The sequence below is a fragment of the Xenopus laevis genome, chromosome 3L (assembly GCF_017654675.1).
Source record: "Xenopus laevis strain J_2021 chromosome 3L, Xenopus_laevis_v10.1, whole genome shotgun sequence".
NCBI lineage: Eukaryota > Metazoa > Chordata > Amphibia > Anura > Pipidae > Xenopus > Xenopus laevis.
The window spans coordinates 145,672,540-145,688,996 of NC_054375.1; the positions used below are offsets into that span (position 1 = coordinate 145,672,540).

At 41.3% G+C, this 16,457-nt stretch overlaps 1 protein-coding gene and 1 long non-coding RNA gene across 3 annotated transcripts in view; one reads left to right on the forward strand and one right to left on the reverse strand.

Annotated features, from left to right (window-relative positions):
- LOC121401626 overlaps window positions 1–16,457 on the reverse strand; it is a 116,817-nt gene that overhangs the window by 15,702 nt on the left and 84,658 nt on the right. The window lies entirely within an intron of this gene.
- The window catches only part of olfm2.L (olfactomedin 2 L homeolog), a 160,235-nt gene continuing 157,059 nt past the window's right edge, over window positions 13,282–16,457 (forward strand). The window contains 1 exon segment of the mRNA NM_001094996.1: window positions 13,282–13,420. Coding sequence (NP_001088465.1) covers window positions 13,379–13,420 — 42 coding nt within the window. The 5' untranslated portion in view covers window positions 13,282–13,378.

Genomic DNA, 16,457 nt, shown 5'->3' on the forward strand with positions numbered 1-16,457 from the left:
GAAACAACAGCCTGCCAGAAAGCAGTTTCATAGTGCAGCACTGGCTCTTTCTGAAATCACCTGACCAGGCAAAATGACCTGAGATGGAGCCTACACACCAATATTACAACTAGAAAAAAATACAATTGTTGGGTTAGGAATGACATTTTATATTGCAGAGTGAATTATTTGCAGTGAAATTACCCTGAGAGCATAAATGAAGGATGTTTTTTTTCTCAGAGCTTCATGAGAATAAGGTAATGACTTTGTCCCGTATCGCAGAGATTTGAACGTTGGCCCATTTCTTCCATTTGAAATCTTCGACTTCTGTGCGTTGGTTGGAACTGCCTTCATTAGATTTTTTGGACAGATTTCTATTTGCATAGCTGGAACCAATTTAATATAAAAAAAAAATTCTGAAAACCTGCAGAATTCCTTCCATAGAGCTCAAGCATTTCAATGTTGTTAAATTCGGGGACATCTAACATTTGATAGATATATGGCTGCTAATGAACTTCACTTTCCAGCAACCCCAGTCTGCTAACAAGGAAATGATCATCTGAAGGAATAATTTTACTAACAATTGAAAAGTAGCTCTAAAATCAGGTTAATCTAGTGTCTAAATCATTTTTAATTTATAAATTATAAAAATTTTTAGTTGTATAAGGGAAACTGTTTTATTCTTCCTCCCCTTCCACTTTTCTGTCGAGGCTCAATATGTAGTCCTTATCTTAATTAAGAGGCAGAAGAGATGAGAAAAGATTCATCATATGACTTTGTTTATTTGCTCCCTATCTCCCACTTTTCTTCTGTCAAAAAAAAAATCATATGCAGGACGGAGATATAAGAGGCATTTCAGACCACTGACTCTTTTTTCCAGCTAAAATGAAAGGAAATAGGAGAGTAGAAATGTGGCTATAACCTTCTCAGATTTATATTATACAGGTATAGGACCTGTTATCCAGAATGCTGGGACCTTCGGGAAACCAATTTATTCATTTTGGATCTTCATACCTTAAGTCTACTAGAAAATCATGTAAACATTAAATAAACCCAATAGGCTGGTTTTGCCTCCAATAAGGATTAATTATATCTTAGTTGGGATCAAGTAAAAGGTACTATTTTATTATCACAGAGAGAAAGGAAATCATTTTTTAAAAATGTGGATTATTTGGATAAAATGGAGTCCATGGGAGATGCCCTTTCCGTAATTCGGAGCTTTCTGGATAACAGATCCTATACCGGTATCAGATTCAAGTGTTTAGCGGAATTGCTTAATATCATCACAAAACTGTGGTAACAAAATGTCCATTGACCCTAATGTATTTTGTGTGAAAAAGTGGGACTATGGGAAAGGCAAAGTATGGGAAGATTTCAATATGCAGTCTAACCTGTGTCTAATATAAACGAATAAGGTGGCCGTTTATGCACATATGAAACTATCATTGCGTGTATGATGGCTCTCTAATTCCACCCAATGTCAATGTAGCTACTGTTTGTGGGCTTAACATGAACGGACAGAACAATAGCTAATAAATGAGTGTAACCCTAATTTGGTTACTGTCTCTTTAAATTGCAATTAACCCAATCCAGGGGCCCTGAGTCCCTTTTTTCATATGAAAAATACTGGGAACTGGGATTTACAGCGCAGTGCCTCCACCTAGGGAACACCTCAGGAAATTTCCACTTGGAAAAATAAAACACACAGTTTGCAAATGAAACAAATATAAACTTTATATAAAACAGTAGTGAAAGAACTAATACACAATACACTCCTGCATTGGGGACATGTGAGACCTACCTAAATCACCATTAGGTACCTGACTGTTTCTCCAACACAGTCCTTTTTATTATAAAAGTCCCAATCCTCTGGAAGGGGTTAATAACCACACAGTTCAGTTCAATTGAAATGTCCCTTCCCAAGAGCTCTTATACCCCAGGTAACGCTACCTTTCCCAAAAGTACCTCTCCCATTGGAACTTAGCAGCCGCACCCACGTAGCAGGTAAATTCACAAGACCTGTCCTCAAATTGGGGCCCCACGCTTGTATCCTTGCCAGTATCCTCCCTTGGGTGGCTCACTCACCAGGATGCTCTCAGAGGCAGTCACACTGGAGATTACAGGCAGCTCTGCAGCAGGATCAATCTCACCAGTGGGCCTCCCAAGTCTCTAGCAGCTTGGCAGGGAACAGGATGGACTCTCTCTGTACTTCCGCAGATTCAACAGCTTGAACAGTTTCACAAGGCTTGGTTCTGGCTGGATCTTTCAGCATAAAAACCTTGTTAAACTATGTCAGAGACCCTGTACAAAAGGCTCCAAAGTGAGGCACTCCCTCTCTCCCAAGGATACACTGGGGTGCGCAGCCAATCATATGGCTCTCCAGCCTGTAACTGGGCTGGATGGTGTTACAATGTTCTTTTAAATCAGTTGAACTTTTATAAACAAACAAAGGCACAAAAAATGGGATATTTGCATGACTCTGACCAATTGTATGTGCCCCAAGGTCCAAATCTTTAGAGACAGAAGAGGGAGATGACCCTGAGCATGTGCATTGCCATGATTGAATCTGATACTGTGCTTGTGCTTGGCCTTTAGAAGAGTCAGAAGGCACTATCAATCTTAGGGACCCTTTAAAAACTCCATCATGAGAACCTGGACTCTTTGCTTTAACCCACAAAGAAAATGCCCATCTCCAGTAGAGTCCGTATGGCTATAAAAAGGCAGCAGGGCTTAATTTATTCGTTTAGTCTCTTGGTAAATCCAATAATTATTAGCACAGACAGTGCGTTTGGAGTTTTATTTGTGATATTTATTGCACGCCTGTGATCTACCTGCTTTTATTGTGACTTGATATGTGGTTGGGAATGATAGGCGCAGTTCCAGAGACCACGAGGATGACAGTCGGCTCTGTGATTAGCCGTCAGATTGATGCACACTGTGATCAGCTGTTAGGTGTCTGCACTGACTGTCACCGGGCTCAGTATGGAGTAGGGTTGTTACTGCTTCAGACTCGCTTTCATGCTGTCTCAGGGAAATGCTTAGCTCTCATCGGCACAGACTCCCTATTGCACATCTCTCTCCTATTATACCATCAGCTACTGTACAGCAGTGCTACAATGTTTGCATTAAATCCATAATCCGTTTTGCAAACAGCCTTCCTCCCATCCCATAGAGCAGCTCTGTCCAGTGGCCTCCATGTCAAGCACTGATTATCCAATATACCACATGCTGATTATCCAATATACCACATGCTAGGTTCTTGATTAACACAATGCAATGATGTCATGCAAACTGTTCTTGGGCGGCCTGGGAGCCATATAAATATTGTTGGTGGGTCACATCTTGCTCATGGGCCTTGTGACAATCTTTGCATTGTCATAGCTATCATCAGAGTCAGACAGGGGAGCCCAGGGCCCACCGGTGCAGCTGATTTGGGGCCCCCAAACCCTCCTGGGTTTTTTCCCGGTGTCCTGTCGGCCCAGTCCGACCCTGGCTATCACCCATTTTAAATAATTGATAGTCCACTTAAAGGTAAGTAAAGCCATCAGTCAAGTTGATCATTAGCCATATGATAGTCAATCAGTTGGACCACCCCCAGACTCACAGCCTGCATTTTTACTATCTTGGACCCTCTATCCACACCAGCTTGTGCCACCCCAGTATATGGCATACTTGATGTGCAGGCATCTCCCTACCTCATATCTGGTAGTAGGATAACTACCGTGTGTACTTTGTGTCTGAAGAATAGAATGAGGGCTATGTGGGGTTCAGCCTTTTTCAGCAGGATTGCTCATGCCTGACCGAACCAAATCTCAATCCTAATTTGCATATGCAAATTCGGGGAGGTAGATGAAATCATGTAACTGTTTGTCACAAAACAAGGATGTAAAAAAGTATATCCCCACTTTTTCCCTTCCTGTTTGATTCAGATTTGGTTGGGTATTCGGATGAATCTTTCATGAAGGATTCAGGGATTGGCCCGAGTCCCAAATAATGGAATCAGTGCATCCCTAGTTTAAGGTCCTATCAACTACCCATCCTTGCTTGCATTATTGGCAGCCTAAAGAAACCTGAAATTGGACATTATTTCATTACTTAGGACAGTTTATATGAACTGGGTCACGTGTCCAAGGTGTAACTAGTGACCCCAATGTAAACCAGCCCTAACCCCAACAGATCTGCATTAGCCATTAATGTACTCCTATACCTTCACATAATGGAAGTATTTAAAGGGGTTGCTCACTTTCAGAAGTTGTTTTGCAATTTTCAAATATGAATCACCTTTTCCTAGTGATCTGCAAAGGACAATTCTGGATACAAATAGTCATGGTTTTTTTAACTCATAATACCACATTCCCCCAGAATTCCACCATAATTGTGGCCACATGGGGAGCTACACCTGCAAATTTACCGCAACTTGTGGATAATAGCTTCGGGGTTACACCACTTAATATATTGGCACAAGTCTACTTCGCCTATTGACACAACCCGTTGTGGGAAACCTTTGTTACAGAAGCTCTGTGGTTCCACAGTGTCACTTTCCCATGATGAACAGAAGAGGCAGGATTGACTTAATGACACTTAGTAGAAGTATATGGTAGTGCAAGGTGAATGCTTGGATGTAAGTACCCTTAATAAACAATAGGAGCAACCAGTGGTCCAGAACCAGTGAGCAACATGTTTCTCCCCAACCCTTGGATGTTGCTCCCAGTGGCCTCAAAGTAGGTGCTTATTTTTGAATTCCTGGCTCGGAGGCAAGTTTTCGTTGTATAAAAACCAGATGTACTGCCAAACAGAGTCTCCTGTAGGCTTACCAGTCCATGTAGAGGCTACCAATAGTCAATCACAGTACTCATTTGACACCCCAGGACTTTTTTTCATGCTTGTGCTGCTCTCCAACTCTTTTTACATTTGACTGTGGCTCACTGGTAACTCCTGACTTAGGCTCCCAGGGATCATGTTAACCCAACAACAATTAAACCTGTAGTAGCTACAACCCTTCCGAGTTTGCACATAGTCTGCTGTACTGAACATAATTCTGCTTTCTATTTAATATAAGCCCAAACCTTGACCAAATTCACCGCCTCCATATGCCATTTAGTTTCCTTGGGCTGTGGATAGAAAGTGATCATTACAACCCCTCTGCAATGTTGCTAAGATACTATTTTAATTAGTAAGAAGTTTCAAGACAAAAACAATAGGAAAGGCAAGGACTCACTAAAGCGCCCAGCATTCTATTAACCAGCAGATTTATAATTAGTTGGATATATGAACTGTGCCTGATATTTTTTCTGCTTACCACACAACAGCTCAACAGTCGTCCTCTCGTTGGTTCTGAGAGACAGATGTTCTACTTGTATTCTTATAGATAACTGCATTGGTAATTAGTGAGTACCCCCCCCACTCTCCTCTTCTGTAAACTAGCCCCTACTTTATGGGTGAGCAATGAAAGCCTAACACTAAGATCAGAGCCTTACAAAAGATGATCCAGAAATACTGGTGCCCTAAATCTAATTTCTAAAATCCCCTTCATTTTTCCCCTGACCCCCAGTATGTAACCCTCTGCCAGGACAAGGCACAGAACTCATTCAATGAACGGGTCATATGTTTGTCTAAACTAAAATGAATGTATTATTGGCATAATAATTGGAGGTCTGTAGGCTGAATGTGGCCTTCTAGTGTTTTAAACAACCTCCAGCCTGTCTATGGATTCCATAAAACGAAAGAGTAAAACATAAATACAATTTAAGCCCTCCTGGCAGTAGGGTTGCCACCTGGCCGGTATTTTTCCAGCCTGGCCGGTAAAATTGATGCTTGATGCCAATGTTATTAATAGGAAAAAACGTCAAGAATTTAGGAAGGCCGGTATTTTTTTCCAGAAAAGGTGGCAACCCTACCTGGCAGGTATACAGTGTGTATCATCAATTATTTATAGTTCTTTATATAAAATATCTAGAACGGATTTCAATCTAAATTTCACTCTTGTTGATTTTCAAGCTGGGTTACAGGCTTATGTAAAAGCACAAACTAGGGCTGAGCCTATCTCAAAAGCACAATCTAGAGCTCATTTAAAAGCTCAAGGGGGGGGGCAATTGCTTGCCCATTAGAGACTAATCGCCTCTTCTTTGGGGCAACTAATCTCCCAGTACTGCTTCTCTGTGTCTATCGCCTGCTTCAATGAAAAAACACCAGCGGCAATGCACTCCTCGTGAGGAAACTTTGGGCAACTTCGGAAAATGAAGCGCTGCAAGTGCTTCTGTCTGTTGCCGTCGTTTCTTCATTGAAGCAGGCGGAAGACAGTTCGGGGAGATTAGTCGCCCCAAAGAAGAGGCGATTAGTAGACAGACGACTAAATCTCCCTGAATCTCCAGGTGTGCCCTTTCCCTAAGTGCTCCTTTAAAGGAGACATATTGTGTAAAAAATAAGAACGTACCAGTGCATTATACTCTTTTAGATATAGAAGAATTGTGCTTTAAAAAGTAGTGTTTCAGGCTGATTTATTGAATATTTCTGCAAAAACCCTAATAATCCCTCCCTTCTCTTCCACTTCCTGCTCCTGAATTCCCAGGCTGTGCACTCAGCTCACTGCACTGTAGGACAGGAACCAATCAGCAGCTAGCAGGACCTGAACTGAGGGAACTGAAGTCTGTCTGTGCTTGTGTGACTGCAGGGCTGTGATTGGCTGTCCCCCTCCTACTGTGCTTCTGGCAGGGACTGTTAGGACACGCCCACCCCTCATTTGAAACACAGACAGGACCAGAGAACATCTATAGGGAGCTCCTATAAAGGGGCTATTTTTAAAGATAACATTAATTTTTAGCACCATGTAAAAGCAACACCATCTATTACTTATAATTGCCTACAAAATTAGGGTTTTTTCATTTATCCTATATGTCTCCTTTAGTAGAACTTGCACCCACTGGGGTTGTTGCAGAAGACATAGTCCAGCACTGACGTAACAATTATGATCTTTCTTGGAAAGGATCTTTCCAAGAAAGATTGTTAGTTTCAATACACACGTGTAGAGCTGAATTGTCAGATATACAGGAAGAAACAATAGAATCCTACCTGTATCTGACGATTCAGCACTAACAATGGACGATGTTTGGGTCCCTTCAAAGGCACCCGATCAAAATTCTCCGTCCAGCCTGATCGACGAGCCGACCGCCATCCAAGTCTTCTGCCAATGTCGGTCGGCTCTTTTCCCATCAAACACGCACCAAATATCGTACGAAAATTTGTTTTGTACAATATTATTTGTGCATCTATGGCCACTTTAACATCTGCCATTGGTCAAAATTTAGGAAATGGCCCTGACACCACTGCTCCGGAGGTATCCTAGAAGAAAAATAGGCCCAAGCTTCAATTGTGTCCACAAATCCCAGCCGGCTCCCACTTGTATCCCTCCAAGTCCGCAAATTTGTCACTAAAAATAAAAAGCCAGCGCCAAAGGCACAGGAGACAGACAAACAAAACAGAATATAGGGTAATATTGTTTCACAATGTTGCCACCTCTTGTGTGAAAAGCAAACCAACTGGTTTCACCTTATAAGTGTTACCTTCATTTAATATTATCCTCCACCAAAGGGTTAAAGAACTTTCCTTAAGTACTTGTTTAGGTGGGTACTCACAAACAGGGAGTATCAACTTGCACGTAAAGAATCATGAAGCACTTCTCCTGGTATGAACTGTAAATCGACATGCAGCAGCTAATAGTGTAAAAATACCTCTTTAATATTTTAAAAACAAAGATTAAAATGCACTCACATGGCAAAAATTTCTAAAAAGCATATCTATGCACCGTCCTCCTGGAAGCTCCCCCTGTATACAACCGTCCGCACAAGGAAGGACCCAAAAGATCGTAGTGGCTTTCTTCTAGGATATTTATGAAGGCAGCTTCTTATGGGGTTATGGATAAATATCTTCCTCTTTATGCGCCATGGATCCAACAATAAGAAAAAGCCAAAGGACTCGCATGATCCTGTGATACAGCCTGGTGTGGTGGCTAGAAATGCTGAAAATTATGTTTTGTGCTTCTGTACCAGCCCAAGGGAACCACAGCCCTTTAGCAGTAAAGATCTGTGTCTCCAAAGATGCCCCAGTAGCTCCCCATCTTCTTTTCTGCTGATTCACTGCACATGCTCTGTGCTGCTGTCACTTACTGAGCTTAGGGACCCACTCACAATATACAGTACACATAGAATAGAAATGTCACAATATAAGGCTGATTAGTAATTAATACACATAATTACTACATGGCAGCACAGAAACCAGTGCAATTAGCATCAGAATTGAATAATCAGCAAACCTGTAGCATCATCTTATATTACAGGGGAAGCTCATTTTCTGCTGGATAATTAGTGATGAGCCCTAAGCTTAGCTTCTCAACAGCCAATCAGAGCCCACTGAGCATGTGAGTGTCACAGACACTTTCCAAGATGGTGACCCCCTGTGACAAGTTTGAAGTCCTGGATCATTGCTGCTATTGACAAGCTGAAACTTTAGCCTCGTGCAATAAGTTCAGTAACTAAAACATGGCATTTTTAGCCCTATTCGTTTTTAGGGTTTAGTTCTCCTTTAATTATTAACTGGGTTCACCAACGAGGCTTATAATTTCCAGACCAACATTAATGATCATTTCCTTGGCACAAGAAAGCGTAAGTGGCAGCTTGCTCACCCTCCAGCTCATCATAACTCCTCATGTCAATTCCTTCCAGCAGTCTCCATGTTCTCATGACTTGCGATGATAACATGTCAAAGGAGGGGGGTCTCTCTCAGTAAATCAGCATCAACGGGAAGAGTCGACAGATTAATAACAAATGCTGTGAAAAAGTGCAGAGAGCGCGGCACGAAACACTCTCCCCTGTTGCCTGTAGATATGATCCATTAAAAAAATTATTCCGACTCTCGGAAATTCCTGGCTATGTTATTGCTTTATGTAGGAGCAAGCCAGGGGCTTGCCTTATGTCCAGCACTTAATATTATTTGCACCCAAGTACAAAGTATTAACTAAATTACAAGGTTGTACCCCAGTTGAATTGCACCCACACTTGTCTAGCTCAAATCAGCTCAAATCAAATAAATTCGATTATTTCCTGTGAAAATTCACCAGCGTCAATTTCCAAATTTCAGATTTTCGAATTTTTTTCGTGAAACTGTCCGAATTCCGCAAAATTTTTGTGAACTTTCCGATTTCACCATTTTTCCCCACTAATTTTTCGCAGTTTCGTGAAATTTTCAGGGTTTGTGATGGGCGAATTTGGAGCATTTTGCTTCAATCGAAAGGACGAAATATCGCGAAACAGCGTTTTTTTTACGCCGGCTTCTGTTTTTGGCAAAATTGCGCTGGCGTCCATTTTTTTTTGATGCCGGCGAACTGTCGCCGCAGTTTAAAATTCACCCATCACTATTTGCGGGTAATTTGTGACTTTTTTTGCCGACAAACTTCGCCCATCACTAGTGCTTGATAGTGAATAGGGTGGCACTCGAAAGAGACTTTCGATTCCGCCCTACTGACTTCTCGCCCCTATAGGCACAAAGCTGCCCTGTTCTTAAAGGAGAAGGAAAACATGAGATTCGGCTTCTTACCTGTAATGAGTGAGTGTCAAATTGTGTAGACACTTGACAGATCTGGGAAAGACTAGAAGAACTCATTAGTATTGTGGTGTTTATACAAAGGGCCTGTAGGTGTCACTGTGCACAAGAGTTATACTGTGTACATAGTACTTTCTATACTGTTTAAAAGTATTAGAGTTCAAGCTACTGTCGAAGTGTAATGGCTGCATGAACCTGCTAATAAAGCACTGTTATACTCTAGTATTCTACTCATCCTCAGCTACCAAAACATAATAAGTATGAAACAAATTATTATGAAAAAAAAACAATATCAATTAATCTGGTATTAAAGGAGAAGGATAGGTAAAATAATTGGGGGGAAAAGCCAGGTTGTTAGACACCCTTAGTAATTCTAGTCGATCAGTTGCCTGTTAAAGCCAGGCATGTGCAGAGTACAGGTATGGGATCTATTATCCAGAATGCTCCTGACCTGGGGGGTTTGCGGATAACGGTTCTTTCCGTTATTTGGATCTCCATACTTTAAGCCTGCTAAAAAAAATCATGTAAACATTAAATAAACCCAACAGGATTGTTTTGCCTCCAATAAGAATTAAAGGGGTTGTTCACCTTTGCGTTAACTTTTAGTATGATGTAGAGAGTGATATTCTGACACTATTTGCAATTGGTTTTCATTTTTTATTTTTATTTTTTGGAGTTATTTAGCTTTTTATTCAGCAGCTCTCCAGTTTGCAATTTCAGTCATCTGGTTGCTAGGGTCCAAATTCCCCTAGCAACCATACATTAATTTGAATAAGACACTGGAATATGAATAGGAGAGGGCTGAATAGAAAGATGAGTAATAAAAAGTAGCGATAACATTTCATGTGTAGCCTTGCAGAGTACAGGTATGGAATCCGTTATCTGGAAACCCATTATCCAGAAAGCTCAGAATTAAGGAAAGGGCGTCTCCCATTATTTTATCCAAATAATCCAAATTGTTAAAAATTATTTCCATTTTCTCTGTAATAATAAAACAGTAGCTTGTTTATGTGATTTTCTAGTAGAGTAAAGGTATGAAGATCTAAATTATGGAATGATCTGTTATCCAGAAAAGCCCAGGTCCTAGGCATTCTGGATAATAGGTCCCATACCTGCAAGATGCTAACAGTCCACATACTGCCAAACACACACAGGTACTAGTTTATAATCACATGTATTTTCTTTAGAGCCAAACAGACAGAAGCATTGTCAGCCTTCCCCTCAGCCAATACACAGGACAATGGTATATACTGATATACAGGGCACAGGGACAGGGCAGACACGGGCAAGCTCAATGCACCTCACGCATGTGTATGACAGGAGCCCACAGAAAAATAAAAGTCTATTGTGTTGTCATGGAAACAGGTCCTGTTTAAGAATTAATCCAATAACAGTATGTGTATGCCTTCTTTATATCATATACTGTGCTTGGCTATTGGGTAAAATTACACAGGCTGAGTTATACAGGGAATTCTGAGTATCACTCATGTATTATAAGGGATAATGTACCCCCTACTGTAAATGATAAGGATATTAGAAGTCACTGAGGAGTTCTGTGACCATATAAAGACACAAGGCTGCAGGCTGAGTTATACAGGGAATTCTGAGTATCACTCATGTATTATAAGGGATAATGTACCCCCTACTGTAAATGATAAGGATATTAGAAGTCACTGAGGGGTTCTATGACCATATAAAGGCACGAGGCTGCAGGCTGAGTTATACAGGGAACTCTGAGTATCACTCATGTATTATAAGGGATAATGTACCCCCTACTGTAAATGATAAGGATATTAGAAGTCACTGAGGAGTGCCCATCTGTGACCATATAAAATAATACAGGGAACTCTGAGTTTCACTCATGTATCGTAAAGGATTATGTATCCCATAATGTAACCCCACTGTAAAAAGCATGAAATTTGTCCATGTGGCCTGCGTATATCTAACAAGAAGCCAGTAATAAAAGTATCTTTTCTATATTATATATCAACACACATGCTTTGAAATTCCCCTAACTTTGACTCTTCACATCAATAGGATGAATGCCATGACTGCTCACATCACACAGGCTACTGATCATCTGGTCTGTCCGGCATCAGGGAGGTATAAATGTGTTACTTTATGACATCAGAGAGTGATAAATATGTGTCTGATGTATCTCTTTTGATATTGTATAACTGTGAATACAGGGGAGATGTTTCTAACATTAGAGATCTGTACAGTTTTGGGAGCAAGGTTTTGCTCATTCAGCTTTTTTGCCTTATGAAAATTCTGGGAGTCACGGGCATCAAATCATCAAAGAAAATACAATGGATAATATGAATATACAATGATATTAAAGCAATGTGTTTGTTTGGGGTATGAGTATTAAAGCAATGTGTTTGTTTGGGGTATGAGTATTAAAGCAATGTGTTTGTTTGGGGTATGAGTATTAAAGCAATGTGTTTGGGGTATGAGTATTAAAGCAATGTGTTTGTTTGGGGTATGAGTATTAAAGCAATGTGTTTGTTTGGGGTATGAGTATTAAAGCAATGTGTTTGTTTGGGGTATGAGTATTAAAGCAATGTGTTTGTTTGGGGTATGAGTATTAAAGCAATGTGTTTGTTTGGGGTATGGGTATTAAAGCAATGTGTTTGTTTGGGGTATGAGTATTAAAGCAATGTGTTTGTTTGGGGTATGAGCATTAAAGCAATGTGTTTGTTTGGGGTATGAGTATATGAGAATTAAAGCTATGTTTTTGTTTTGGGTATGAGTATTAAAGCAATGTGTTTGGGGTATGAGTATTAAAGCAATGTGTTTGTTTGGGGTATGAGCATTAAAGTAATGTGTTTGTTTGGGGTATGAGTATTAAAGCAATGTGTTTGTTTGGGGTATGAGTATTAAAGCAATGTGTTTGGGGTATGAGCATTAAAGCAATGTGTTTGTTTGGGGTATGAACATTAAAGCAATGTGTTTGTTTGGGGTATGAACATTAAAGCAATGTGTTTGGTGTATGAGTATTAAAGCAATGTGTTTGGGGTATGAGAAACACTTGCAATAGGCAGATGAGAGAATAGATGGGAACTCTAACTGTGGGAGAAAAGAAGATTGGGAGAGGGAAATGAAAGGAGGGACATGCGCTTGAAGAGGGAGGGTGAGAGGGAAATTAGGTATCTAAACACCGGGAAGTGGCAGAAAGATCTTACATGAAGAAGGATAGAGATAAGAGGCACCACGCTCAATGCACTGAAGATACAAGGAAGGGGGAGAAAGAATCATCATATGGGAGAATAGATGTAAGATTTGAGCCGGAGAACAATGGGGGTAAGCTGAGAGGAAAAAGGAAATATATTTGGAATAAAGGAAAATGTGGGAGAGGTGAGGTGACAGGGAAGAGAGTGATGGGACTGAGAGAGCAGGAGAGGAGAGAGCAGACAGACAGGAATTGCTAAGGAAGAGATCAAACTGGCAGAAGAGAAGTGAGAGAGAGAGAGAGAGAGAGAGAGAGAGAGAGAGAGAGAGAGAGAGAGAGAGACGAAGGAGGGGTAGAGGGCAAGAACAGAAAAAAGAAGGGAAGAAATAAAATAAGGAGAGAGGGAGGGAAGAGAGGACTGAGGAATTAAGGGTGGAGAGAGATAGAATGAAGGGGAGGGAGGGAGAGAGAGAGGAAGGGACAAAAAAACAGAGACAGGAGGAAGAAGGGAGGGTGGGTGAAAGGAAGAGGCGGATGTGGAGTGAGTCTGAAGAAGAGGGCAGGATTAGCCCCGGGGGTCTATGTAGAGGTGTGAGGAGCCCCCCTGCACCCCATACGATGCACCTCTTCACCATGATCTTCTTGCTGCTCATGTTACAGGCCAGACTGACTCAGGTAAGCCCAGGCTCTCTGTCTGTCTGTCTGTCTGTCTGTGTGTCTGTCTGCTGCTGCTGGATCTATCGCTGTCCATGCTCAGTGGTGCTGAAGCTGGTCTGTTACACAGGGAGGGGGTGGGTATGGGGGGGGAGGCTACTGCTGACATTGACAAAAGATCCTGGCTGGGGAGGGGACGGGCAGGGAGGTGTGTGTCTAAATACGCTGTGTATAAACACTTCTCTCAATGTATATGTATGAAAAGTGCTCTCTGAATATGTGAGTGTGTATAGTAACCCAGTATAGCCTGGGCATCCGCTCAATCTGCAGGACAGCAGCTCCCATCTACATTTATTCAGGACAAATGAATTCATTGCTCGGCTGCCTATGAAATGCCTAGTGCTGGAGCATTCGACTTACAGGGGCCGCACATAAAAGCTGCTTGTTAGAGAGCAGCATAAGAAATAAGTGAGCGCTGGGCAGTCTTGGTAGTGTATTGTGCATGTCAATGTAACACAATCCAATCGCTTCCCCCCAGATGCCAAGGGAATTATTCTGCTGCTTGTGTGAGCCGTGTAAATATAAACTGACTTATTAAGTAGGAGATAAAGTAGCTTAATTAATCAATTGCCTGATATACATCAATGTAAAATAGTATTGATGCACAGCAATGTACAGTAGTATGGAGTATGTACTCAGTAGCTCCAGTTTAATCATTATTCCACGTACCTGTACATTGATGATCATACTACACACAATACGTGTCTCCAAGCCACAGCCTTCCAGATGTTGTTGCACTGGAACTGTCATCAGCCCCCACCCCCTTGTGAGTTGTAGTCCAGCAACAGCTGAAGGGCAGTGCCTACACTTGGGCAGTGAATACTCATTCTGGGTATGGGAAGACTGCTAATGAGTTATGGTCTTAGGGAACACTCGTGACTGTATATATGGGTTACAGTGATAATAAATGCTGCATTGTGCATTCATGAGTGCATCTCTATGCTGGTAGCACACCTGCTGACCTCTATGTATTATGAATGTTGAATGCCTATATCCCATTCATTGTAAATGTATATATAGTGAATAAAGTACCCCCTCTTGTAAACTATAAGGATATTATAAGTTACCGAGGAGTTTCATGACCATATCCTCATATTTTGCAACTGGGGGTACTTTATTTATTATAATACACAAATTTCAGTGAGTCATGTGACAGAAATGACATCAGAACTCACCATTTATAACGGATGACATCACAACTCACCGTTTATAAGGATATAATTTACAAGATATTAATGTCTTTTGTGTATTATAAATATACAGAGTCAGGGACCTACACAAGCATGAAAATAGTCCCAGGAGGTGTTAAAAAGGGCTGTGATTGGCTATTTGCAGTGGTGTTACTATAGAGGAAGCAGACCCCACAGTCACAGGGGCTCCCAGACTGCAGGATCTGCTTCAACTATAGCCAACAAAAAAAACCCCACCTCCCCAGTCGCTCTCTTTCCTGCCATGAGGAAGGGGGATGCAAGTTGGCACGGGGTGGGGAGTGGGTGGAGGCAGGGCTGGAAGTGGGCGGGAAGATGGGGATCGGAGTGCAACAGGCCCCTCTGAAGATTTTTTTGCATGGGGGTCCGGCGCACTCTAGTTACATCTGGGGATGCACCGAATCCACTATTTTGGATTCGGCCGAACCCTCGAATCCTTCTCGAAAGATTCAGCCGAATACAGAACCGAATCCGAATCCTAATTTGCATGTGCAAATTAGGGGTGGGAAGGGGGAAGACATTTTTTACTTCCTTGTTTTGTGACAAAAATCATGCCATTTCCCTCCCGCCCCAAACTTGCATATGCAAATTAGGATTCAGATTTGGTTCGGCCAGGCAAAAGGATACGGCCCAATCCGAATCCTGCTGAAAAAGGCCGAATCCTGAACCAAATCCTGGATTCGGTGCATCTCTAGTTACATCACTAGCTATTTGGTAGTTCAAATGTGGGCTGGCAGCCTACGGGAGGCTCTGTTTGGCAGGGTTGGGAAGCAACATGTTGCTCACTAGCCAATGCTTAGGGAATACTGCCATAACCTCTGGATTCCTTTAATGCACTTATGCACAAGGGTTCCAATGCATACATGAGTTCACAAATACAGCGTAAAAGATATTCAGTACTGTTCCTTTTTGGGGTCACAAATGTAAAGAATGATCAGAGAAAAAGTGGAATTCTGGAGTATACATCTCCTCGTGCATCAGAGAGCGGTTACTACTTCTTCACCAGGTCTTGTTTTAGGGAAGGGAAGAGAGGGAAATTGTCCTGATCCAGGAAATCAGAGGGCCTCTTAGAGATATAGGGGGGAATGTAATAAAAGTCGCAAAGAGCAAAACAATTCGCACCAATAAGAATAAAAATCCAAATGTAATATTGTTCCTTAAACTGTTATTGCATTTTGAATTTTAATTGTGCACTCTTAAGAAGTGTTTGAAAGTGTCGTAATCTTTTGGAGCAAACATAACAACTTTTTCAGTAAGAAGTTTTATTACATTTACTGAGCATTGGCGCAAACTACACAATTCGCAAACGGTCTTCCACTGTCGGAAGTGGTCGCTAAACAGTTTCCGGGTTCGCAAAAGCTATATTACATTTGCGCAAAGCAAAATTTGTTTGCGCAAAGGCATAACTTTTCGCATTGCGAATAGTTTTTCCGTTACCGACTTTTATTACTTTCCCTGATAATATACAATAACCCTAATGTAGCTAAAAGTATATATTGTTAGATATTTGCAATTTATAGATATATATATATATACTATTACTAAAGCTGTACTATATATACAAGAGCCCTTTCTCCATTGCCAGCCTTTGGTCTGAGCATCCCACGTATCCGGAAAGGCACATTCTCAAATCTCTCTCCAATGGCACCTTTTTAACGACTTTTCTAAAGACACATTTTCTCAACTAGGCACTATTTCTACCCACAAAAGAGCACTTACTCATTGATCCAGTACACTCAGTTGTAGGCACAAACACTGCTCTGTCAACGTGACTTTCATTAGCCATAATA